Source organism: Rhopilema esculentum, chromosome 10, assembly GCF_057945365.1.
Source record: "Rhopilema esculentum isolate cy_ngs chromosome 10, ASM5794536v1, whole genome shotgun sequence".
Taxonomy (NCBI): domain Eukaryota; kingdom Metazoa; phylum Cnidaria; class Scyphozoa; order Rhizostomeae; family Rhizostomatidae; genus Rhopilema; species Rhopilema esculentum.
The window spans coordinates 13,384,015-13,410,641 of NC_142824.1; the positions used below are offsets into that span (position 1 = coordinate 13,384,015).

General features: G+C 35.2%; 2 protein-coding genes across 2 annotated transcripts in view; both read left to right on the top strand.

The window, feature by feature from the left end:
- Nucleotides 1-419: 419 nt before the first annotated feature.
- Nucleotides 420-23,920, top strand: LOC135685075 (WD repeat-containing protein 27). Its single transcript, XM_065200831.2, has 25 exons — nt 420-725; nt 2,827-2,968; nt 3,460-3,584; nt 4,094-4,207; nt 5,554-5,605; nt 6,131-6,201; nt 6,411-6,522; nt 7,510-7,726; nt 8,413-8,516; nt 9,097-9,191; nt 9,812-9,895; nt 10,520-10,623; nt 11,457-11,521; nt 12,342-12,432; nt 12,779-12,880; nt 13,471-13,574; nt 14,513-14,602; nt 16,075-16,250; nt 16,625-16,758; nt 17,388-17,485; nt 18,152-18,273; nt 19,981-20,078; nt 20,670-20,772; nt 21,484-21,582; nt 22,103-23,920. The coding sequence occupies exons 1-25, from the start codon at nt 576-578 to the stop codon at nt 22,151-22,153; spliced, it is 2,703 nt and encodes a 900-aa protein (XP_065056903.2). The 5' UTR covers nt 420-575; the 3' UTR covers nt 22,154-23,920.
- Nucleotides 23,921-23,932: 12 nt separating this feature from the next.
- Nucleotides 23,933-26,627, top strand: part of LOC135686812 (adenylate cyclase type 10-like) — a 36,393-nt gene continuing 33,698 nt past the window's right edge. Inside the window, exon 1 of the mRNA XM_089110892.1 lies at nt 23,933-26,174. Coding sequence (XP_088967018.1) covers nt 25,943-26,174 — 232 coding nt within the window. The 5' untranslated portion in view covers nt 23,933-25,942. The remainder of the gene's footprint in view (nt 26,175-26,627) is intronic.

The following is a 26,627-nucleotide window of genomic DNA, read 5'->3' on the forward strand; positions in this document are numbered from 1 at the left end:
AACATGGTAAACATCAATAAGGGGGCGGTCAAAACATTAGATTACTAGATTAGGGGGGTTGGAGAAGGATGCGACAATTTCAATCGAGAGGAGACCTTAGCCGCAATATAAAAGCTCCTCGGGACGGTTGAATAAGAAAAAGAGGTCTTCAATAAATTTGACAAGAAAAGCTCACAAGAAAATGCGTAGCATGCACTTCAACAAGGGGCAGTTGCACCCTTCTTTTTGTCGAAAATAATCTTTGAGCATAGTTTTTTGTTCCCTAGAAGCGGATTCCAGTCTGTTGCCCCCCTCCCCCCCCCCCCCCTCATATTTGCTTGCCATTGCCTTGCATTGCAAAGGATGCCCTTGTCATTGACTTGTTTCTATTTTTGAAGTTCCCCTCCTTTCGGAACGTACATATGAATTTTTCTCCATACACCTCAGAATTTGGTGGTGTTGAAAATCACCATTTGAAATCAGTTATAAAGAGATGTGAAGTATGCTTTCTTGTCATTGGTCGAGCTGTACGATGGTTATTAATGGTATCTTAAGCAACGACGCGGGTATCTTCAAAACAAGAGGAAGTTCTCGAGATGGCTACCGTCGAACACAACGGAGTTATAAAAATATCGCCTCAAGTTTCGACTGCATATTTACAGATATCATGCAACAACGAATTTGTTGCCTTACCAGCCACAAGTGATGAAATTGGTATCTGGAAGGTAAAAGAATGTGACAAAAGGGTTAGTACTCGGTTTTTGCAGGACCCCAAATCCTGCGCGAAAAGTAGAAATAATAATTTTTAAACGTATTTTTGAATTTTGCATTACAAGCAAGACATGTTTAATTTTTGTTCAACATCAAAATATTTCATTCGAAGATGATCAATTATGTGCCTTCTTTAAAATCTTCTTCAATGTATGGGAAAGACAGATGCACTGAACTGACCTCGTGCTTGCATCTGGCTACTCGGCAGACTGGTCTAAGCTCATTTATGATTTTATATGCATTACTTTATATTTTGCTTTATAGCCTTACTTGTCTGCCTTGATTCGTTTATTTGAGTAGCGTAAAGTTTTACTTTTTTGTCAGGATTTCAAGAAGTAGGGAAGGCCTTTGTTTAAACGAAGAACTTGAACTTGAAGAAGTCAAATTTGATTTTTGTTGTCAATAGATTTTATAATATTTACGATCTATGATTTAAATATTTATCCAAAAAACACTGTTTTAGATGTTTTTAGAATGAACTGAAATTGTGCTGAGTTTTGCAAAACATAATAACAGTTTTCCCTAAAATGATTAAAAATTCACCTGCACCTTAACAAGTGGGTCATTACTGGTACTAAATTTCACTTTGAATTTGTAATTATTCATAGAACCAAATATAAATTTTCTTATTCAAAATTTAATATATTATTTATAGTCCACTTATAACACCACTAGTTTTCATTTCAAATTGTTGTCTTTTGTTTGAACAGAGAAAGAATACTGCATTAATCAAATGAATAAATATTATTATGCTATAACACAAAGCAAAGCATGGTGGCTCTGGCTGGTTTCTACTCATGCTGGGTGCTCAAATTACTTTTGTCTAAAGGCTAGGAACCTCTTTTAAAAAACAACAGAGCTTTTGTAATTGTGACAACATATGTCCACATGTGGCTTCATGTCCATGTCCAGTAGTTTGTTTTATTTCAAGGTAGGTTAGTTCAAAGACCGAGATACAGCTTTTTGTTTGGGGGGGGGGCAGCCCTGATAAATCAGTGTAACAACAGCCATATTTTACAGAATAAAATATTTAACTTATGCAACTTGATTTTTTTAGGGGGGCCAAAGCCCCCTAGCACCCTGGCCCCCTCATTATCTTGGTCCTTGGTTTAGTTTATGTGATAAAACAAACTAGTCAAATAACAGAATTACTATGATTGATAAGATTTATATAGGTGTTTATACTGCTAATATTTTGATGACTAGATTTAACATCTGGTTCCTTTTAAGGCCACATCTACAAAAATACCTTTTTGAATGAAAATGTTATTTTCTATGCATGGGAAATTCAAACAGAAAAAAAACAATTTGGAGTTAGATCATTTAAAAACAATATTTCAAAATGTTTGTTTTCATTTGGGTGCAAAACATTCAGAAGAAAACACTAAGTTTTGCAAAATGCAATTTTACAAAGAAGCCTTGACTTTCTTTGGATATATTTTGATGTAGCATCTTAATTTGCTGAATGCAAAACCTGAGCAAAGTAAAAAAAATGTATTGCAGTCCTAATATTTTAAAGAGTTGGCTGAATTCTTTGTCTCTTAAGTTATGAAGTTAAAATTCTTAAAAAATTTTGTTGGTATGTTGTGCTGAGGATAAGAAATTTCACCTAACATTGAGGAATCATAGTGCATGTGGACTCTAAATCCCTTTCTGGCCTCAAATTATTCCATCTCTGATATAAAATGAGCATTGAGCTTTGCAAGATAAATCTCAATTCCATTCTTTCCTTAGCCAGATATTGCTTTTTCTGTATGCTACTTTAATTTTTCTAATGTGTTTCTACCTTGTGTTTCTAATGTGTATCATTGTAAATTATTATATAGTAATAGACAATGTAAAAAACTATTGCATGCTTGTGAAATCCAATGCGTGCCTAAATATGAAGTCATTAAAAGGAAAGAGGAAATATAGGTAGATTAATTTTGTATTATTTGCTAGTAGACTATCGATCTGTCTGCAAAAACAAGTTAGTTAACATGTTTGTTAGTTAGTAGTTGTTGTTTATGTTTTTGTTAACATGTTTTTTGTTTACTAGATTTACATTATTTACCACTCTTCCTTTACTTATTGCAGCCAGTGCACTTGAGAAGTCATATGACACAAGTCAGTGCACTTTGTTTTGGACATTTGAAAAACCCAACTTACCTTTGCACTGCTTCGGATGATGCAATTTACCTATGGCAAACAGAAAAGGTGTTCATAGACTACAAAACAGGTTGAATATCAATTTTAGATTTAGGCTGATGAGATAACAGCTCCAACTTTTACAATATGTTTTCCGTTTTTCAAGCATTAGTTACATGATTTGCAACATATAGAGGTCTTTTATGCATTTTTCTTTAAATTATTTTTTTTAATCCATAATCTTTAAAGGAAATTTTACTATTGCCTTTGTTCAAAATAAAATTAAACTAATTTTAACAACCTAAATATACTTTTTAGATAGAACCTAGAACTCTGGATAGTCTTAAGAACTTGCATAGGCTTATGTATATACTGGAAATGTTTTGAGTTTTAAAAATGATTTGCCAGATTGATCTTTTTGTGATTCATTTAGATTATTGCTTGTATTTAAACTTGATGAATGTGTAGTAATAGAAACATGATAATTCAAGAAGTAACATTGGAGTGTCACATAACTATGCCGTGTTGTTGAAACCATGCTGTTGAAAGATTTTGTTAATTTAGATGTTCATTTGTTTTTAGGACAATTCACTGAAGGAGTTAAAGTTGCCAAGGAGCTAGGGCATTGCAATCATCTCTGTTTTAATTATGATGACTCATGCATTTCTGCTTGCATTGAAAAAGAAGTCTGGATTATAAATGTTCAGGTTTTCTTTCATTTCTTTCATTTGGAGCATTTTAAGACACAGAGCTCAAAGCACCTGCAAATTTTTTATTGGGGGTTCAGCAAAACTTTAAATGCAGAAAAGTTATTAGAGAATATCATACTGGATTTGTTCCATTAAAGAAGCAAAAAAATTCAAAGAGGTTGAAATTATGCTGCAAAAGGGCTTTTTGATACCTTCACTTTTGGTTTTTTCATTCAATGACCTTTTTAGGTTTTGCTTCCAAAACATGGCTTGATCTGCTCTTGCTTTAGAAATTAAGCTCTTGATATTGTCTGCCACTTTCATATAATTTTCCCCAATAATCCAACACATGGTCTATGCCTCAAATCTAAATACAAGGCAATGGAAAACAGGGGATAATGAAAGCTGCCAAACACCCTCTACAAAGCACCTCTTTATTAATAAGCATTATAAAAAACAATTTAGTTTTTTAGTTATGCTTTATGCATAAACAAACATAACCTTACATCTTTTTTCTTTTTTGCTAGACACTTGAACTCGTCGCAAAATTAGCTAATCACACAGGGAATGTAACTGGCTCAATATTTTGTCCTCATGACCTGAATACCTTTGTCACTATATCAGAAGACAGAACCTTCAATGTGAGTTTAAATGTATTCTCTTTTGTAGCTTGTCATGTAATCTGATTATGTCTTTTCTCCATTGTCAACAATTTCTCATTTTTCTTGTTTCCATTTTCGGTTTTTAAACTGATGCAAATTCAAGTAGCTGTAATTAGGCCTCAGTTATATAAGCATTCTTTAGTGTTATTACCTATCATTAAGTAAATAATCATCAATCAATGACACAATGTCTAAGTTTAATGATTTGATGTATTGAGCAGGATGGTTCTTTGTTGCTACTCTAAGTTTCACACTTCATGTGATAATCATGCAACTGTGATCAGCGGAAAGTTGCTTTGATGATAACAGAAAGCATGAATACCATTCTGTTCTAAACACCAAAATACAGCTCTGCCATGTGGCATCAGGCAACAAGCTGGTATAGTTTGACAGTAATTTCCATTAAGATTAGTTTCATATACCTAGGCCGCTGTAGAATTTATGGCATAATTTTTATTTTAATGTCTTTTAAGACATGATTTTCACAAGATAGTATATCTACTAATTTTGAGAAGTTTCTGATAAATTCACCTGTAACAGTAAGCGAAGCTGCTACACAGACTTTTATCACAACATTTAAAAGGCTGTTATTTATATCGCAAGATATGAAAGACTGATATGCAAAATGTTCTATTAACATTCAAATGTCACCTGCAATTATCTCCGACATCACAGGTTAATTTAAAAAATTTAGAAAATACTTTTGAGCAATTTCACCTTCAATTTTTTATGATCAGTGGCAGACGCTTGACTTTTTTTGGGGGGGGGGGGCGAAGAGAACATCATAGAAGTCTTGGGTCAAGCTCCGTACCCACGCCCTCTATACGATCAGAAAACATGGGAAACGTCCATTGAGACTGTTTCATCAACGCTATTTATTAGACGATTTAAACACATCCTTCATAAATAATTTTTGGAAGCTGTGCCGAAGTAGTAAGAAACTCCACTACAATTTTATTAAGCCCATTCTACCATTGTGCTTATTGAAAATCGTATTTGGTTGTTGTTCTGTTGTTGTTCTGTTGTTGTTCTGTTGTTGTTCTGTTGTTGCTCTGTTGAGTGATGTTGTTCTTTTTTCCTTACAATTATTATAAGGTGGCCGTCCGCCTCGTTGCCCCCCCCCCCTTCCCTTCTGTCCACCACTGGTTGTGATATGATAACTAGTTTTATAATACTGATAAGTTTGATCAAAGCCAGCAAAACCAGCTAAGAGTGTCAGACGAAAAGTTCAAGCATGTCTAAAAACGACTTTTTTTATAGCCGTTTTTAGATTTTTTGCCGTTAGAAATTGTTTAACAATCCTTTTTCCATCTCACAAATGCTAGATATGGAACGCAAAAAAGGCAGCACTTCTCTATCAGTCCCCAATTATCTGTGGTCAGTATTGTGGTATCCTTTTTCTTTGAAACGATTCCTAACCTACTGAGTATGATTTACAATAAACATGTATTCGTCTTTTTATTTATAAAACATTTATTTAATGAAAAGGTTAACGTAAATCCTGGTGAGTTAATAGCCTGTCTTCTTATTTACTATAAAATTTTATTTTGCAGACATCTTGTTTTTTTAATGCAAAGATCGACATTTGTATTTGTCTACTTATCTGGCATTTTCCTTATTGTCAAAGCTAACTAGATTTACTCTTGTGCTGGAAAATTTTCCTATCTCGTAATTTAATTCGCCTTAAAGTTATGGATTTATCACTGTTTGGTTTCGTCGTTTTTATAATAATCATTATCGTGTTTATGTTATTTAGCATGGTCTTGTCAACATGAACATTTTTTCCATCTCACTTCTCATCAAAATTTTTAACTTCTTGAGACGCCATCAAGTAGATTTAATGAAAACCCGGCCTATTTGTTATTTTGTTAAAAAATTATAAGATATTTATTTTTATTTCAGCCTCGCCTTTTTGGTCAGTTGCAATGCATCCAGAGTATAAACATTTGGCTATTGGCAGTGGAGATGGAAAGGTGGATAAAGGAATTTTTGTTCTCGCAGATTCTAAAAAATAGGCCTACAAATATTGATAAACTACAAGCTTTGACACAGTCTTAATTCTGATTGTTTGGATCAGTTTCTAACAGCCTCTGAGCTAGCGATATGACGAATAAAGGTAGATCAATAAAGCAAAACTAGTCTTGCAAACGCTGTTTTGTTTAAAATTCAATTGTTCTTTTAGGTTCGTGTCTTCGATTTGGTAAGCCATCGCTGCTTCCATGAAGTTGATATATCAAGTGCAGTTGCAAAGCATGAATTTGCAAGGCAAAACAGCTCTTGTTCTTCAAACTCTGGTAAGAATTTCAAGTATTGTCTCGCAGGTTAAGTCATCAGTAAAATTATTATTGTCTCTTCCCAGCCCATTCCCTACTTCAAAAACTTGGGTATCATCAGATAACCTCAGTAGTCAGCGTGGACTCTTTGCTCAAATAACGTCGGTCATGAACGGGGACTGAAACTCAATACCTAAAAGGCTGGTATCCGTTACGTTTAGATATAGTTAATAGTTCATAACTGATGGTAGCCAGTCAAAAACTTGCGCTGAAAACATTGGATCATTGAATGTGCAGAGCAATAATCTCTACATCAAAGTTATGCCAATGTCAACACACGGTACAATTAATGAATTAGATTATGAAGTTTCGTAAGGAGATTGTACCCAGACGTAACGGGGTGGTATCCGGTAGGTAAGGAAAATTGTCCCTTTCGCACATTTTTAGATACACTCTTTTTTTATAAGAACAATTTTATAAGAACACGAGCCTCAAAACTGGTCAAAAGTTAAGAAAAAATTAAGAACAAGCTGAAGCTGAGCTTCTGCAAAATGCAATTGTGAACAACGTTTTTTCTCAAATCGAGGATTTTTAGCGATGCCTGGGTGCTTTTTCGGTGAATATTCAAATTGTCAGCGAATTAAGGCTGTCTCACTCACTTTGTTGGCAAATGAGGCCTGAACACCTCATTAGAGCGAAAAAGCTAGCAATAGCACTGCTTACACCCTCTTAATTTAAGAACAAATTAAGAACAATCCAGCCTCAGATTTTCGAAAATATTAAGAACAGTCACCCTGAACTTAAATTTACTGGTTCTTATAAAAAAGAGTGTATTGAGACTTGAAGGTTATCTGGTATCTTATCTATTCATATTTATTAACTACACTCAACCAGATACACCGTAACTATCATAGGCCACTTTGAACTAAAACTTGTAGTTGTTTGTCCCAGATTAATTTTTCCGCTCAATTATAGCTTTTGAAGTACCTCGATTTTTACTTTCCGCAGATCAGAGTGATAGCAGTTCTGGTAGCTCCAAAAAGAAACCAGTCGCCCATGGCAACAAATATCATGATGATGATGATAACGACAGTGAAGCTGAAGAAGAGGAAACTGAGCACAGCCTTGCTGTTTTGAGTCTGGCCTACTGGAAAGAAAATATTTGCCCTAATGGAACTGATGCTGATAATGACGATCCCTCTTCAAATTATGATGGGGTTGTTAGGTAGGAATAATTATAATAAGCTGGAATGACCTTCTGTTACCGGATGCTTTACATAGACCGTGTTGTAATTGTACAAAGTATTGTGGGATTGAACTTCGGTTACGCAGTGCTGTGGGTATTGAACTTGGGTGTAGGTCTCAATGTTTTGCTTTCTCTTTCAGTGAGCATTGCTGCTAAGAAATTCTTTTCTCTTCCATCAATGTTTTACTTTATCAATATCAAAGGGTTGAATTCTACAGATATGCTTTTTTAACACTGTACACAAGTTATTTTGTACATCATATTTAGATATATTGTTAGGGCTAAGCAGCGTTTTATCACTCTCCAAACTAATGTTAGCGGCTGCCGAATGGTAAAAAAAGAACCAACCAAACACGTTTTTCTTCCTCTCACGTTACTTTCGATCCACAACTGGATATCAATTTTCAGTTTACTTTCGGTCATTATCCGACTTTTATACTCTGTAGAGTTTAACTATCAACATTGTTCAGAGGCGAAAGAGGTGAAAGTAGTAGCATTTGACAAAAGAAAAGAAAAATACAAACACAAAACGAAAATTTCTAGGTGTTCCAAATTATTTTGTCAAGCATTGTGGTTGTACATATGATCTACAATAGTTAATTTTTTCCTTGAATGATTCTAGTGTTTTGTCTAGATTTTAGTCTAATAAATTTTTATTTCTCTAGGGAAGTCCTTAAAGACCCACCATTCCTAATAGCTGGTTGCACCTCGAGACTGGTACTGTTTGACGCCAATACAATGGATATCGTTTTCCACTTAAATTTAATGGGTATGTTTCTATGTATTTGCTTGTCTTCTTGTACAACAAGCTTGCATCACCTCATCACCTAATCATTGTATCCGAATCATCAAATCATCAGGCAGGGTAGCTTTTCAAAACAATATAATGGTACACCCTTAAGCGTTCTAATCAATTCGTATTTTGGCAGTTGTTTACAGGCATAGATGTTTTTGATTGGTTGTCAGTTGATCGACATCCGTATTTTGACCAATCTGATACCAGAACGCGAAATTACTAAGCACCCATATATGGCGATGTATGAGTTTCACGATTAGTAGAGCAGCTTATGGGCACACGATAAATTATGCCCACCCTCCCTAGAGACCCAAACTAACTCCCTAAACGAAGTTTCGATGAAATCTTTGGATTCTCCAATGAATTCGATCCTTCTTTCTTTACATTCGACTATTGAACTCTTCGATTCGTTTTCATTTGCCTTCATGGCTCTTCTTATGTTTTCTTATATAGCCCTAATTTAACAGCATTTCTGGTAAAATATGAAATACTTTTTGTTGCTGTTATTTCCCCTTTTGATTGAAATGCTTCATTATTCCCCTTCCTCAAACAGAGCCTATGATATGCCAGAATGCACTCGACCCTGTAGAGTACAGTGTTTCAAGTGCGGGCTGCTTCGCCTTCGCTATTTCAAAGGATACTTGTTCGGTTAGTTCTTTGAATTTATTGGTTATTTTTTAAGAATAGATAAAATGCAATCAAATTCCAACAAATGACTATTTTTTGCTAGATATGAATGAGATTTGTTATTATCCATTGTCATCTCTGTTTAGTCCAATTTTTTGCTAATTCGATCTTTTTTGTAATTCCAACGATTTCTGCTTGCCTATAATTTGATCTTGCATGGCATGACTTTCCTTTGCAGTGCTAGGGCGGGAAGCGGTAGTCCTATTGGTTTCTATTTTCCATCTATTTGGTTATAACACGAAAAGCGTAAACAAAGCTAACTAAATTATATGATGACCAAAAATTCCTATTCAGTTGCAAAACGAAGTAATGCGAGATGAAGTATGGTGCTTTTGATTTGTTCTTTGTTTTTCTGCCATTAGCGGCTGCTTACCTTAAGTCATTATTCGATGTTTCTTCTCTGACGGGTGTCATGTTCTGTTTTCTATGCTATCTTCAAAAGCACATTACCTTCTTCTGTCTTTATCCCTCCTGCCCCCCCCCCCACCCCGCGCAATTCACGTAATTAATCCCCTGTTCACTAGGTCCTTCTTATTCAAACATAATGACAATTTATATCAATTTTATGCTTGCATTTTTAGATACATTGTCTTGCTGGCAGCATGTTTGAAAGCAATGTCCATGTTTTGACGATCCAACCTGAGCGGACACTTCATATGCAATCTGTAATTATCTTTCATTTACTCTATTTTTCCTTTTTTACGTATTTTTTGTTTCTTTATTATTTTTCACAGCCATCCTGTTGGGTCTGTTTTTCATCTCAACTGTCAAAGTTGTATTTGTACTTTTTTATGCCGTCCGATGCATTTTTTATATAAATCTTGATTAACACTTAATACAGTCACATTATTTGTTACACACTATATAGTTTCTCCCTCATCCGCACCTACAATCACTGCCAAAATTACTTGGAACACCTAACACTTTGCGCTGTGCTTTTCTATTTTTCATTTGTTTTCTTGAATACTACCACTTCCATCCCTCTTTCCCCCCAAAACAATGTTGAAAGTATAAAAAAATATCAAACAATCCTCAGGAAAAGCGTACTCCATAACCCCTTTCTTTTTTCTATAGTAAATCAACATTGTTCCTAGGGGGAGAGGGGGATGGCTGAATTTGCCTTTGAAAACCTACGTTAGTGTTCCAAGACTTTTGGCAGTGATTGTACGCTCTGGTTCTTAAATTCAATGTCAGCTCTTTGTAAAGAATTAATTGACAACCAATCCTCCCCCCCTCTCCTCCCACCTATAAAGTACTTCCAAATAGCATTGTTTGCTCTCTTTACCCAGGACACATCGGAAACTAGCGAAACTAGTGAAGCTTGGTCTGACAGCCAAGAAAGTAATAAGGAAACAAAAAGCAGCCCACCGCCTGAACTCACTGTATTATCAAGGTAAATCATTGACAATAATTAAATGGTTGTCCTGAATTGCATATTATTTCATGATAATTTCAATGTATCATAGCTTTTTGAAAACTAGTCTTAAAATTAAGTGTGTAAAAAATTCAAAAACTAGTACCTAATACAAGGATAAAGGTTTATGACCAGAGTCAAAGACTCTTTCAGTATTATAAAACATTTTTTATTGTCAATGTTCATGTCATTTGAATATTTATTCCTCCGTTCTTATGTATTACTTTTTTATACTAAAGGCTTCTAGGCCGAATTGGCCTATCGCCAACAAAACCATAAATACAAGTTAAAAGCAAACAACAAATATAATATAAAAACAACAAACAATTAATGCAAATGTGCCAACATATAAGAATATTTTATGTTATACAAATAAATGATTGTACATATGCATTAATTACCCCCTTGCTCCCTAAAAATCAATTTTGCATTTACAATAGTTGTGCCTGAGCGTATCTCCATTTCACTTCGGAGATTTTAAGCTACCAGTATGGATAACATAAAGATAAGACTTTGATTTCATTTCTTGTTTAAAAGTCTCAGCTGTTTTTTGCCAAGATTGCAATTACAAAGGAATCAGAATATTTCAACTCGGCATCTTTAAAGAATAATTTATTATAGACTCATTTGATTATATATTAGTGTTAAGCATATATGTACAGCAGTTGTCTGAGAATCGTGACACTCAAAGTTGCAACCTAGAGCCATTTTGTTCTATAGACTAGCTCTGTCCTTACGACATAAAGTCCTATATGTATGCATGACAAATCGAAACAGTAGCTTCCAATGAAAACCAATCTAATTTTTTTCAGCGCTCCAGTTGCAAAGGGCTCCCCACTGCTCTCTGTGTTTGAATCTAAAAAGCCTGTGACAAAAGGTAGGCTCATAAAATTTGAGTTTTTGACTAAACGCATGAACGACTAACGATTTTGCTTTTTTAAATATGCCTATTTTCCTATGAAATTAGCTCGCTGATAAGTAAATGGGTTTGGTTTTGTTTTCGTTTGTATTTGAAGAAGCCTTTTCCAAATACGCCAATGTTACAGTTCATGCTTTATCTAAGCGTACATTATTTTTAAGTAATTACCAGTAATTGTTTAAATTTTGTGGGATACGAACAAATTCATAAATTACAAATGTTCGTATTCTTTATTATTCAAATAAAATAATTCTAAAGCTACTTGTTTAAAGTATATTCAGTATACTTGTATAAATATATTCATTGATATTCAGCAACAATTATATATTTATAATCAATGCAATATGCAAATATTGGACTATAGCATATATTGGACCATAATATTGCAAATATTGCGATATGCAAATATTGGACTATAGTATATATTGGACCATAATATTGCAAATATTGCAATATGCAAATATTGGACTATAGAATATATTGGACCATAATATTGCAAATATTGCGATATGCAAATATTGGACTATAGAATATATTGGACCATAATATTGCAAATATTGCAATATGAAAATATTGAATATAGTATAAACTACACGAAAAGAATTTCCAGTGGTGCTATGGAGAATCTTTTCACCGATCTTAGGAAAGGACACTATCCCTTATCTTCACAATATACCTAGCAAAATCTAATGCCAACCTTGTCTTGCTGTTTTATGTCTTTAGCAAGTTTCATCTTTATTCTTTGTTTGCTAATGTTTTCAAATATTATTATTCAAAGGAAAAAACACTGCAAACGATAAAGACAAGATGAATCAACCTTTGACTTTCCAGAAAAAAGTGAAGTCATCAGGCTATACTGAAAAACCGAGGTATGAAAACTTTGGGTCTTACTTTCTCTTTAATTTGGGATGGATGGAAGAAAGGAGTGAAGGGATGAATGAAGGAAAAAAGGAAGGAAGGAAGGTTCCTGAGCAGAATGTTGATCTTGATAATGACTAACGCTATACACAAAAGTGATATTTCATGAAATATTCTGGCATCCCAGTCTAATAATGCTTATATTTACGAGAATCTTCTGAATATTAAAAAGCTTTGTCAACACTCTGCATAGTGTAATTCTGGTCTTTGGCCCCTTCTAGCAACCCTTTCATTTTTATTTTCATTTTTGATCTCCTTTCATTTTCTTTCTACTTTCAGTTTTACTCTCCTTTTCAGGTCGGCGATGTTCAAGCCTAAAACAAATGGCTCGAAAACAAAGGACTTGTTTGCAAAGAAGGCGGCGGATGTTATGAAAATCTCATCTATGTTTCCTACGAAGTAAGCAATGCATCAGTGTTCGAACATAAGTGCTCTTCTATCTACACCAGGGCGTATATCAAAGCTTGCTCTTATCGATAATATTCGCTCCAATTAATACCCTTGAAATTATTTCACCTTGAATGAATGTTTCAAAGTCTTTGCGATGTGAACAATGGATGTGGCTCAGCAAACAAAGGCGTGGTATTCGCATTTAGTTTATTTATAAACATTTTGTATATTTTCAGTTTGCCCTGTCACTTTGCATATTTTTAACAAAGAAACTGTAATTCCCTTTTCTCTTGTAACAACTTTGGATTATGGCCCTAATATTTTTCTTGAATATCATATTTTACTTAATTTTGCATTCTTTTTTCTTGGTATTGAAGAGAATCTATAGTTTTTACGAATTTGCTTGCTAAAATCTCGTCTTCCATTTTATTATCAGTGACGGTCGCCTCCCCCCCTTATATTTTATAGGACAATGGTCTTTTGTTCTAAAACAATGGAAAATGTGATGTCATCTTATTAAAACAAAAGTCTTGCCCCCGCCCCCAATATCTGACCAAGTTTCGCCCCTGTTTTTATGTGTCTATTTCCTTTTTCACTAGGGCATCATACCAATATCCAACAAAGAGCGACCCCCCTATTCAACTTAAGCAGAAATTTAAACTCCCCACTAGCGCTACAAAGATCAATTCTCTGCAATTCTCTGGTAAGTTTTTCTGTTTTTATCTAAAAGTCAGCCAACTTCATACCACTCTCGCTCCTCTCTCACCCCACTCTCACCCCACTCTCACCCAACTCTCGCCCCACTCTCACCCCACTCTCGCCCAACTCTCGCCCCACTCTCACCCCACTCTCACCCCACTCTCACCCCACTCGTGCCCCACTCTCACCTCACTCTCGCTCCACTCTCACCCCACTCTTGCCCCACTCTCAACTCACTCTCGCCCCACTCTCACCCAACTCTCGCCCCACTCTCACCCCACTCTCACCTCACTCTCGCCCCACTCTCACCCCACCCTCACCCCACTCTCATCCCACTCTCACCCCACTATTGCCCTACTCTCGCCCCACTCTCGCCCCACTCTCACCCCACTTTCACCCCACTTGTATGTGGGCTGCCAATCCCTTATGCGAAGCAATGACCAGACAAAGTAAATGTGGAGTATATATTCATTTCATTTCAAAAAAGACAGTTTTTTGCAGCTTGATATGTTTCGGAATAACATTTTTTTCAAACCTGTCTGGTTAAAAAGATTTTACCCTAAAAAACGAAATTAGTTCCGAAAATACTTTTAATGCTATTACTTTTCTTAAGTAAAATGAAAATGAGTTTTTATATTGTAATAATGTAAGGTTTAAAGGAGAGCCGTTTAACGTGACTTTTCAGAGCGTATTTGAAACAAACTTAGAGAGAGAGCTAACTTATCTCCCATCTAAGACGATTATTTGTTTGATCCCAATTTAACCCCAATTTATTTATTATCAATATTTAGATTGAATAAACATAAATTTGCATTGAACTGAAAATTGCGACAGAAATAAAGATTGTTCCAACTCTAAACATCTTTACTTTTTTATTGCATCTGGAAAACGATGACATTTTTTCATTATTTTTGATAACTAAAGTAAATTTTTTCTTCTCAGTTGATGGAAGGCAGATAGCATGTGCCCTTGGAAATAAGAATTCATTTTTGTTCAAAATGCCATACAATGACAAAGTTTCAACTCTCGTTGGTGAGTCGAGGTTTTTTTCTTGTCACGGCAATCTTATGTGAATTACATGTGAGTCTGAAGAATTGTCACCTACCAATAAAGAGCACGGGAATTTTCCAGGGGTCTCGTTGGTAGTGACTCTTGGGGGGGGGGGCACAGCGTGCAGATTTGCCGACGACAGGGTTTACAGTAAAATCAAGCGCATGCGCATTTATCTAAAATTATGATTGACATGGAAAAAATTTATCTTTTGCAGCACCAGTTCTAGTTTCACTTTTCTTCAATTACTGGCTCAATAAGCCAGTCAGCAAAAGCCAACATCTGATTCGAACTATATTACTATAATCGTGCCCCCTGCCCCCCAGCCAAGACGCCCCTGGTATTATCTTTACATCCTATGTCCATTCTGATATGACAGTGCAATGGAAATGTTTTAGTGAAGACGCAAGCATGAAACTCGGAATAACAGCGGACATGTCTCATGTTTGATTGCACCTCAGATATAATACACGAATTATATTTTATGTACTACAAAATAAATTATTGGTGTATTCCTTTTTCATTGTGACTTTGATGATAATTCAAGCTAAATGGTAGCAATGCTCACCTTTGGTCTAGTTTTATCATTTAATCAAGTTAAATTAATATTTTATAATCTTATTCAGTATTAAATTTACTTCGATGCCAACGCTTTCGTTCTTCGCGCTCTTAGCATACTTTTTCGAAATTGACAATCGCAGAATATAACCTCTCTGCAATAATCTTATTCATATCTTATACTAAATTCCATTATTTGTATGCCAGTAAAAGAAAAAAGCCGAATTACCTTATGACTTCTCTTGACACTTTCGCGCGGTGCATCTTCGGAGAGTTATTGTTACGTGGAAGTGCCGCGCGTTCTCTTGGGAAAGCTTTTCGGCGTAATACTTGTGAATTTCTTCTTAATGGTTTTTATTTCCATGAACATTCAAGAATCGGTCTTATTTTTTCGGCTCGGGTTTTCCTAATATTTTTTGATATTTTTCTTATTTCAACATTGATCTTTTACATACATTTACATACTGTAAACTGTTGCTAAGGCCACTGAATAACCGTTTTGCATGGCATTTCTAGTAACGCAGTTGACTATTTAGCAATATTTCCTCTGTTTTGTTAACATAGGAGTAAATTTTCAAACCATTTTGTTGTTTTTTCAAGTTTTTCAGAATAGGCTATGCATGCTGTTACACTAAAATCAAATTAAATATTTACGTTGCGTGTGGTACTTCATCCAGAATAACGGTAATATAGTTAGAAAATAAATTTAGTATAGTTATTTATGCTCTTACACTGTTCTAATTTCTTTGCAAATCGAGCCTCGGTATACGTAAAGAATATGTTCTTATGGAAAAGAGTGTACTTTCTTTATTCGGATTGAATACCACTCGAATAATAATCTAATTATAACAAGAACAATATAATTTCCTATCTTTATTGCAACTTTGATATTTCAGGCCATGACAACGTTGTGAACAGTGCCATGTTCAGTCATGACAAGGCATTCGTCGTAACATCATCTGATGACAAAACTGCCAAAATTTGGACACAAAACAGCCAATCGCCGCTATTAAACTTCTCAAACATAAAACATAATTTCCAGTCTGAAAAAGTAGGATCAACATCGGACAAGGTAAGATTTCTAACCAAATCTCGTGCCAAAATCTCTGTAATAACATTCTTAATAGCATTGATATTATAAATGCATTAATCACATTTGGAGTGAACTCTCTCTTCTGTTCACTTATGCGTGTACAGTTCTGTCTATACGACATCGAACACTCTGTGACAGACTACTAAAAAGTAATTTCATTTATATGTTATCTAGAAGCATGCAAATTCCCTGTATTTTGGGTGAAAATATTCTGAGGATCATCCAGTTTTGTTAACATTGTCATTTGCATAACTGTTAGTCTGTTACAATAGTTTATTAAATTCGGATGGGTTTAATGCATGGATATTTTAAAATTGAAAATATCGAACAAAGTTATTCTGTCTTAATTCTAGGAAAATCCTCCATTTCCGAAAGAAATCACAAAAGCATCGTTTTACTATGTCGACAAATTTATCCTTCTATCCTGCTTGAATACCCTTTATATGTACAAGTATAACATCGAAGAAACAAAACAGGAAATCAAAAGGTGAATTGTTCAAATATTATTATGTTACCCAAATAGTAGTTGACTGAAGAGGTCTTTAAATTCATTACGGAGCTAAATCTCTCTTTATGAAATGACTTTTAGAAGGGTGTACCATTGTTTTGTATTAATCATCTAAATGAAAATAAGGCAACATATGGTTGTATTTGCGACTAGACTTTTTACTTTATCAAACGAACTTTATTTCTTCCTTAACTGTGGATATCACACCTGCTAATTAATTTCCATACAAAATTATTAACTATTGAGGTATATATAAGATATGTGGCATCTCTAACCCTTTTTCTCCTATCAATATTAATATATGGGTATATCCCCAGGTAGAATACCTCCCTCAAACTTTGGATTGGGTAAAAGGCTGTCATGCAGATCGATATTTGCGTGCTACCCAAAATATTTTCAGAGACTTTCATAAATTTTGTTGTTCGTGATATTAAGTAGGTAGAGCTTAAATTCGTTGGTGTTCTAGATCTGAACTTGCTTTTATTCAAAAGTGTATTTATACCAGCCACTTTTCTCTGTGAAATTATACTGCCTTCAAACCTGGAAAAGTTTTATTCATGCTATTGTATTTATAGACAATTCATCTTTTAATACTCATTTTGTTTCAGATATCAAACAATGAATAGATACAAACTTGTTCGGAAATTTGAAATCAAAGGTGCTCAACATATAACTACATTTTCTGGCATCAACGGATTCTATTCTTGTATCCTTTTATGCGGCTGCTTGCCTTCTTGTTTTATCTTCAACTTATGCATTTTTTTTAACAAAACTCGTTTATCCAATTTATCATAATTAATCTCATTTTATCTCATCATAACGCGTTGGTACAGGTGCCTATCTGGAACTCTGGAACTGTGAAATCCTTTTTTTGCTGTGATTATCAATTGTTATTTGAAGTAGAGACCTTGATCCTTCAAACTATTTGGTAAAGGCCATGAAAAGAAAAATTAGCGATATTTTTAACAAATGAAGATTTTACTGACCAACTCACGGAAAACTGAGGTGATGATAAACCATCTCCCTTTTCACCTCCCCTTCACCGCCCCTTCACCGCCCCTTCACCTCACCTTCACCTCCCCTTCACCTCCCCCCACACTTTCTTCCTTGTTCTTCTCAGAAGCACCCCTTATTATTGGTAAAGATCCTCAGACTTTGATTACTGGTGCAATGTTGCCTGTTTATCCAGCCACGAAATAGCGTTCTTTTCTCTATCATTTGTTTACACCCTGTTACAATCAAATCAAGTTTACTAAATATTATTAGCATAGTTCGGTTTTCAATCGTTGGTTATTTCTTTCATTTTTAACTGAATATATTTTGAAGAGTTGAAGGTCCTGTCAGCATTTTCTTTTCCTTAATGGCTTCTCAGACATTGTCCTTGCTGCGTGTTCTGATAAAAGTGTAGCGGTATTTGATATGAACACAGGTACAGTTGCAAGACGAATGAAAAATGCACACACTAGACATGTTCATACAATCTGCCAAAATCAGGTTGGCTTTTTTTCTTTTTATTATTCACCTGTGCTGGCTTTCCTTCCAACATAATCAATGTACATCCGCAGGCCCACCAAGAGGCGGGGAAAAGGGGGCAATGGCCTAAGGGGCCGTAAGCAAAAAGGGCTCGCTGGTAATTTAAATGTCCCTATTGGCAGTATTGCTCTGAATAACACGGTTTTCAAAAATCATATCTGTATTTTGAAAATTTGATTATGCTTTACAATTATAAATCAAATGTAAATAAAGAAAATTAAAGGACTTTAGATCCATACTTAACGCATTTAAGGTTTATTTCTTTGGGTAGGAAGAAGCCAAAGCATTTGGCCTGCCCCTTGGCTCGGTGTGGCTCTCGGCGGCCCTGTATATCCCCAAATGGTTTTAATTTTCCTTTAAATTCTCATGCGTTTGCTGTGTAAGTTAATGGTCTACAATAGAACTAAGTAGAACCAAAGCTAATTCTATTATCTTTGGTAGAACTGATAACTTGTAAGAAAATCATTGAATCTACATGGATCAATTGCAAACCTTTATAAGCAAACTTGGAAATTTACAACCTTTAAGTGTAGTGTTTAGTAGAATGGCCTTCAAAATCTTACCCTGAAAAGATATCTTAAGGAAGAGAAAATGTTAAAGAAATGAAGAGGGTTACTCCAGCTAATTGGGTACTTTGTACCATTATGCTGCCTGTAGGCAAGCTACAGTTTATTTAGTGGCGTCCGTTTTTAGCAGAATTATTGTGGACTTCTCAATTTGTTTTGATATGGTTGAAATTTTGCTTCTTAATGTTGCAAAAGTTTTACTGTTGTGCCAAAAACACTACGGTGCAAGTGATAAGATTTGCGGATTAGCGGACACCGTCGGGGCAAGAGCAAGGTCTCCGTTAATTGGAAGTGTCCGCCTTTTGGAAATTTTTGCAATGTAATTCCTAAATTTAAAAATAGACCCAATTTTTAATTTTTAAATGGTGTAATCAGTGGTGGCACCAGGGGAGGGATAAGGGGGCTACAGCCCCTCCGTCAGAAGCATCTACAGCCCCTCCGTCAGAAGCATCTACAGCCCCTCCGTCTAGTCCCCCCATCGGAGGAAATTTTAGGTTATTGTCGGAGCAAATTTGACAAAGTATGTTCTATTCTTGAAAGTGCCAAACATTTGCATTACAGCTGAAGTTACTGGAAAGAGGTTGAATCGTGAAGGTGGCTATGGTCTGGAGATTCCAGTAATTTATCACTTTCATGGACAAGAAAATTTAGTAAACTGTAAAGAAGCTCGAAGCTGTAACAAATATTCATTCGTCCCAGTTTTGTGTTCGCTGGCTCCTAACATTTTTGTACTGTCCGCTAATTGGAAAGAAAAAAATGCCTAATTGACTATTTTGTGCAAAAAATATTGTCCGTTAATTAGAGTGTCCGCTAATTAAGTGTCCGTTTTAAGGAAATTTCTTATGAGCCTTTGACCAGAAAACGATCGGGGAAAAAATTTGTCCGCTAATCAGAGGTGTCCGCCTTTTAGAGTGTCCGTTAGTTGGAGAGAATACTGTATAGAGAGAGTATAGGTTAGTGGTAAAGCAAGTGATGCAAAGTTTTATGGACGATACAATTTGAATCGACAGCTCGTGCTATGATTTGCCACTATTAGAATTATCTTGGCTACTCCTGGTCTTGTTTTGTTCTTGCTTGTTAAACCCATTATATCTATTTCTAGGGTTCTCCATACGTCACTCATCCCTCAGAAGCGTACGATCTGTTCTTGACGTCAGCTGCCACCGATGGAATTAAGCTTTGGGACTTGAGAGCTGATCGGTGCGTTTTATTCATTGATTTATTCATTGATTTTATTTATTGATTTTGAAGATGTATAGCCTATGACAGCAAGATATTACAAGTTGATTTGGCTTGTGTACAGACTCTTCGAAGGAGATCGAAGGAGGTATATGATCCGAGTAGGCCATCGCTGTGGGGGTGTAGGGTTGTGACACCCCCTTGGAGAAAAATTCCATTGTAAAAACAAGGAGTTTTCTGCCATCTAGGGGTGCTTCGTCGGCAAAAATTCAGATTTGTCGGTAAATAAAGAATGATTCACTAATTTTGTTGGTGAATGGGATCGGAGTCAATTGCAGTTTGAGATGGAATCTTTTTCTAAACCATTAACATAGGAATTCACAAAAGTAGGAAAATATTTTTTTAAAACCTAAACCATTGCTGCAATTGTAGTACTAAACAAGGATACGCTTTTGTGTGTAGAGTCGGACTGTTCTAAGTTGTAACACCAAGTTTCGCGAGAAATACGATCATCGTGAAACTGTTATTAACAAAAATTTAATGTTTTGAAACAAGCTTTGAAAATCAGTTTCCAATCTTATCTTAGCTCAGTTCCTATGTCTTCATTTCTAGTTGTGTTCGAAAGTTTGATGGTCACGTGAACAGATCGCAGACTGTTGGAGTCGCGTACAGCCCTTGTTCGCGGTTCATTGCAACTGGTTCGGAAGATCGAAGCGTAAGTGCAATTTATTCTTAGAGTTTAGATGTGTATGGTTGGAAGCCAGGAGTTTATAACAACTGAGGTCATCAACTTTTGAAGAGGCAGGCGCTTTAAATATTGGTTGAAAAAAACTAAATATATAAATGTGAATCTATGAGTATAGAACATGTTGAAAATAGACCCTGAGTAAGTAAGATTTCATTTTTTTAGATGTCATTTTCGAGACAGAGCGTACTTGGACCATTGGCAAGAAGTAATTCGCTAGTTCAAGTGCTCCCTGGGAAATATGACAACTGATTATTCAGAATACCTATGTAGCTTTTTAAATTGACGATATTTTTTGTCGCGTTCTTTGCGTGTAGCTAAATAATATGAACATAAGCATACATAAATGCACAAGAAACTAGAATTAGCTCACGAATTAAAAAAAGCGCTCGACACTAACATATAGGGCTACCTTTGGTAAGAAAAAGTGAAATGAAATGAAGCAAACCCATCTGCTATTCTTGATGATGAGCAAGATTTCATCTGCATATTCCGATAAATGTCGCATATTCTGCATATTTTCAAATTCTTAGTTAAGTAAACACTCGAAAGTCATAGGCCCTTCCTTGTCAATTAGACAGCCCTTCCTGTGGCATTGGAAATGCATTTTGTTGCAACTGATTTCTTCATCAAGTGCAAAAAGGGGCCATTTTTAGGCATCTATTTTTATTAATTTCCTAGGCCTATGTCTTTGATATTCGCAACAGCTCGTATCTGCATCGTTTATCTGGCCAATCTGACGTCGTCTCGTGTGTCGATTTCCATCCGCACATTCCAATGGTAAGTCTCGACTTTGGCTCTCTTAGCGTTCTGGTTCTTATTTTTCTTAATGACTTCATTCAAGAAGTTAGGTTGGCTCAGTGGTCAGGGTCGTGGAAATAGATCCAAAGATCAGGGGTGAACCAGGATAGTGCTCAATAAGCACAGCTTCCAAGAGTCCTGAAAATCACCTTTAGAAGCAAAGTAGAAACAATTACAAATTACAGCTTAAAAAGTGGAGCGACTTCCAAGGGCCATTAACCACTGGTTGCCCGATAAATCACATTTTGAAACCATCACTTTTTCGTCCTTAAGGTACTGTTGGCAGTTTTTATAAATTTCAAATTTTACATATATAGATTATAATTTTTGGTTTGTAAAAAATCTATTATGAAACACAAGTATTTGGTGCCTCGCAAGGCAGCTTTTTTCGCGCCTAGGCCCAAAGTTCTATTAATCTGAAGTTCCTTTCGCATTATTGTTAGCAAGCATCATTGCCGAAGAAAATGCTTTATTCTCACGTTTTGCGCCTTCCTTTTAGCTGGTCACTGGAAGTCTTGATGGTGAGGTTCGCTGTTACCAAGACATGTAGACCCAAAGGTATTTTGTTGCTTAGTCTTGAGCTTGAGGTGACGTCACAAATTTTCCATGATGCAATAAACCCGAAGTCAACTAACAGCTGCACAGTTGTATTGATACCTTTAATTTAAAATGTTCTCAAGCTTTGTTCACATTGCCAAAAGTCTTAAAACACTAGCGTCAGTTTTTAGAGCAATTTCAGCCATCCCCCTCCCCTAGCAACAATGCTAGTTTTCTAAAAAGCGCGGATAATATTGTGTAAACTACCAGCAATTTGCTGAGGGAGGGGGGCGGATGTAATAATAATTGGGGAAAGAAATTTGATAGATAATCGTGGTAGGTATTGTACATTTAAAAACGTTGATACTACGGGTGCCCTGCTTTTTAAGTTTTTAAAGTTTTTAGATGATCTCTTCGCATGGACTTTGCATTTAAATATATTTTGTTAAATTCAACAGCAGAGCCCTAGCTTATTCAAAATATTTTTAAATGCAAGAAAGGCACCAATTCCTTTTAAAATGTTTTATTGGAGACATATTCATCTTTATCGGCTAGCCACTTTCACCACTAAACTTTATTTAAATTTTTAAAGAGAAGAAGATTTGTTAGATGATGTTGGGCAGTTGAAGGTGTTGCATCTGTTACTCTGAAAGATTTCCTACTCCTAAGAAGATATTATATATGGAAATAAATAGAAGTGTATATAATTCATCTAATTAAATCACTCTTCGCAAGGTTTTTAATGTTCAACCATAGTCTTAAGAAAGGATAATCTGGAAAGGAACAATGGTGCATTGTTTTATCTTTTTGTTGACAAATCAAGAAAAGTACCCAGTTCTCTACATGCACACAATTTTAGGCCGCTTCTTTTCTTGTAACTATGATTCAACAGATTTAAAACAAAACAAAGATATAACAAATTTTTATTTCAAATACCTATTGGTCGTCTACCCACATTGTGGTTATAGCTTTCATTTACAGTTCAAATATATGCATCTGATTTACCATTTTCCTATGTAGGTTCTCATGTTTTTAAAAACTTTCGACATCAGTTATGATGGTTGCAGAAAACATATTTCCTTTAGAAATGAATGATATCCAATGACAAAGTATAGAATATGATGTTTAAAAACAAACGTTGCATAAAAGATAAATATAATTCAAAGTTCACAAACAACTCGATATATAAATATCTCTTTAACTGCTCAAAGTCATTAGAAAACACAAATTTAGAATATCTCTGCTTGTTTTAAAAAATTATTTGAACTAGTTCTTTAATATGTTTCAGTAGAAAATAAAGATATCTTTTAAAATTTATTTCAACATTTGATCTAACAAAGTTTGTAGTTTTTTCTTAAATTTGTTATTTATTCAAACTTTAAAGTAAATTTACATTTGTTTTACTCTGATAAAGCCCTGTATGCCGGGGCGAAATATTAGTATTCCTTTAATTTAATTTATTTTGGAACATTTATCTTATAACATTGGATTCTCGTCGCCGTTTTGCTTTGTTCCTGATTTTCATCCGCGTATTTATAGTATACTCATTGCAAGATTCATAGAATCTGGTGGACAGCCTATCCTGCAGCTCTTCCTTCTCGCACATTACATTTGTTTGCTGCATTTCTTTGTGACAGGAGCGTGTTATGAAGGGGCTTAATAAATCTGGGGACTTAATCAAACTCACATTACATTGCAAGTTTGGATGGCTGTTGTCTAGATAAAAGGAATATAAAACTTGATTATAGCTTCATCCAGATCAACCGAATAGCTACATTGTATTTAAACCTCTTCCTATATATATTGTTGGCGTCGTTATTTCAACAGAAAAGTTTACGTGAAAAGTAAAATTTCCGTTGATTTCAAATGAAATTGCATTAAATACCGTATATTGAAGCTAAGATGTTGAATGGAATATTGTTCTGGCAAATTTAAGAATTATTCTTACTCAAATGGTTAAATTCAGATTATTGATAGATTTAAATCCATTTGTTTTGGGGAGATGTAAGTGGTTGTGGCCCCTTTCCAGGATATATGATAAAACTTTTAGCTTGTACTTAGATTAGGAATTAACTCAAATAATCTGTACTTATATAATCTGTAGATTGACGCTGCATTAGGAAATGTGAGGTTCTGTCCTTAATATAATATCATCTTGAGAAAACTTTTAAAATCTAATGTGCAGTTTCAAATTGCATTTTGTAATTTATTTCTAAATATGTTCTTCAGTAAAATGTTTTTCGTCCTCGTTATTGTAACGTAAAACTTTGGATTTAATTAAGACACAATGTATCACATGGGTCTTCTATTCGAAGACACGGATATTAATTGTAACATCACTCATAAAATTGTACGTATTGTTGTAACGAATAAAAAAAGGAGCGTAATGATGAAAGTCTCGATTCTTTTATAGAATCTTTTAGTCTTGACTGATTGATAGTAAGAAATGCATAATAAATGTAATATACTGCCTTAAAACTAGATGAAAGAATCTGTACTTGAAGAGGAAAAGGGTGGTAAGAAGAAAAATTGCCATTTTGAAAGCGATTGCTCGTTTAAGCATCAATATTTACCACTGGCACTTCAGGTAATTCTCAGGCTTTTAGAAACTGTGCCTCTCTCTTCTTTTTAATTAGGCATAAAGAGCCTGTCAAGGTTGCTGTCTAATATCGAAACTCCAATTGTTTATTAGGAACTCGTTGTTTTAAGAAGACTAACTATATTACAAGCGAATGAATTTTTTCTCCTAGCTTTCATTATATGCGTCTCAAAATGTTACATTAACCCCCGAAAAATTTATATCCACCAAAAATCAACTCATAATTTAGGCAGGTTGAAAAACTGACTGCTGCTAGTGCTATCAGTTCAAACATTGCTATCACCGGTCCTCCTTCACAGCGCTTTCTATAATACGCATGATTGATATATCTTACGCCTAATTAGTAAACAAGGCAATAAATTGGTTGAAATAGTAAACGTTGTCAGTACCACGCGCTGTTTGACGAGAAGCTTTGCCCTACCAACTTTGGCGTTAAGGGAATCACCCACCAATCCACAACATGTGGGCAACAGAGAAAGCGGCAAGACTGAGTCTCTGTATGGTCCCAGGCCTTGTCGAAGAAGAAGAGCTTGTTGAAAGAAAAGTGTCGTTGATACTATCAGGTTCGATAAACAGTATATTGTGCCTCAAGGTTAAAGTATTGTCATTTTGGTGTCTATATTTTTATCATGACTATATGCAAGCCTTTAAGGCTTCGCAGTTTTATATTGGATCTTCTAAGATCTTCGATAATATAGCTTGCGAGTAGTTAAAATTTGAAAAAAGAACATTTTGTGTTAATCTTGCGATATGATAAAAACGCATAGGTTAGCGATTACCGTATCTGTAACTTAAAAATCTTTTATAACGGATTTTGTGAAGAGATGCTTCTAAATTATGTCTAGTTGTGTAAATGCTTAGCATACTTCACAGTCCGAGATTTAAGCGCAATAAATTCTCTGATGAAGGAACTTCTTCTTCAAACGGGGGCTGACCTCTTCAAAATAGGGGGGCTGAGCATTTGTAAAGGATACTTGGATCCTCATAAAACGAACCTACTTTGTACGTGCATAATAAATATTTTTGAGCTGTTGCGAGAATCTCGCCAGGCCCAAACCTTGGTCGGCATTAACCACAGCGTTTTGCAATCTTTGAAGATACTTAAAGAAAAAGGCGGATTTTAAATAAGCTGCTGGTATACCACTAGGTGAACATAATTGCATCTACTTCGAGCTGATTGGGTTTAACAGCTTTTGTCGTAATATGGATGTTGTTGTCCCTACGAGACATGCCTACGATCTTAGTGCATGTTTTCTTCTTTTAGACGAAGACCTTGATAGTGAAAATAAAACAACTAAGAGACCAATGCAAGATTCAAATGCAATATTGCAACTAATGACACACATTCCGGATATCGTTATTAATTACAACCAGAAGGTCATGATGCCAGCAAGGAAAGAATGCATCGGTGTTGCTATGTTTGCTGACATCTCTGGTAAGGATTCTTCTTAAATTTGTTTCAAAAAGATTGATTTATACAAATGTAAAATAAGTTTTAAGTCATATTCCTCTTCCTTCTCTCTTTCCTTCTAATCCTTATCTTCCTTCTCCTCCTCCTTCTCCTCTTCTACCTCTTCCTCCTCCTCTTCCTATGACTCCTCCTTTTTCTCTTCCTCCACCTCCTTTTCCTCTTCCTTCTTCTCTTTCTTTTCCACTTCATATACCTTCTCCTCTTCCTTTTTCTCTTCCTATAACTCCTCCTCTTTTTCCCTTTCCTCCTCCTTTTTCTCTTCCTTCTCCTCCTCCTCTTCCTACTCATCTTTCTCTTCCTCTTCCTTCTCCTCTTCCTATAACTCCTCTTCTTTTTCCTTTTCCTTCTCCTCTTCCTATAACTCCTCTTCTTCTTCCTCTTCCTTCTCCTCTTCCTATAACTCCTCTTCTTCTTCCT

Bases quoted from the DNA above. Each gene is read 5' to 3' on its own strand.
- LOC135685075 (XM_065200831.2), top strand. From the start codon at position 576: ATGGCTACCGTCGAACACAACGGAGTTATAAAAATATCGCCTCAAGTT. The intron at 8,517-9,096 runs GTATGTTTCTAT...TTCCTCAAACAG, and splicing joins TTTCCACTTAAATTTAATGG to AGCCTATGATATGCCAGAAT. The intron at 20,773-21,483 runs GTAAGTGCAATT...TTAATTTCCTAG, and splicing joins CTGGTTCGGAAGATCGAAGC to GCCTATGTCTTTGATATTCG.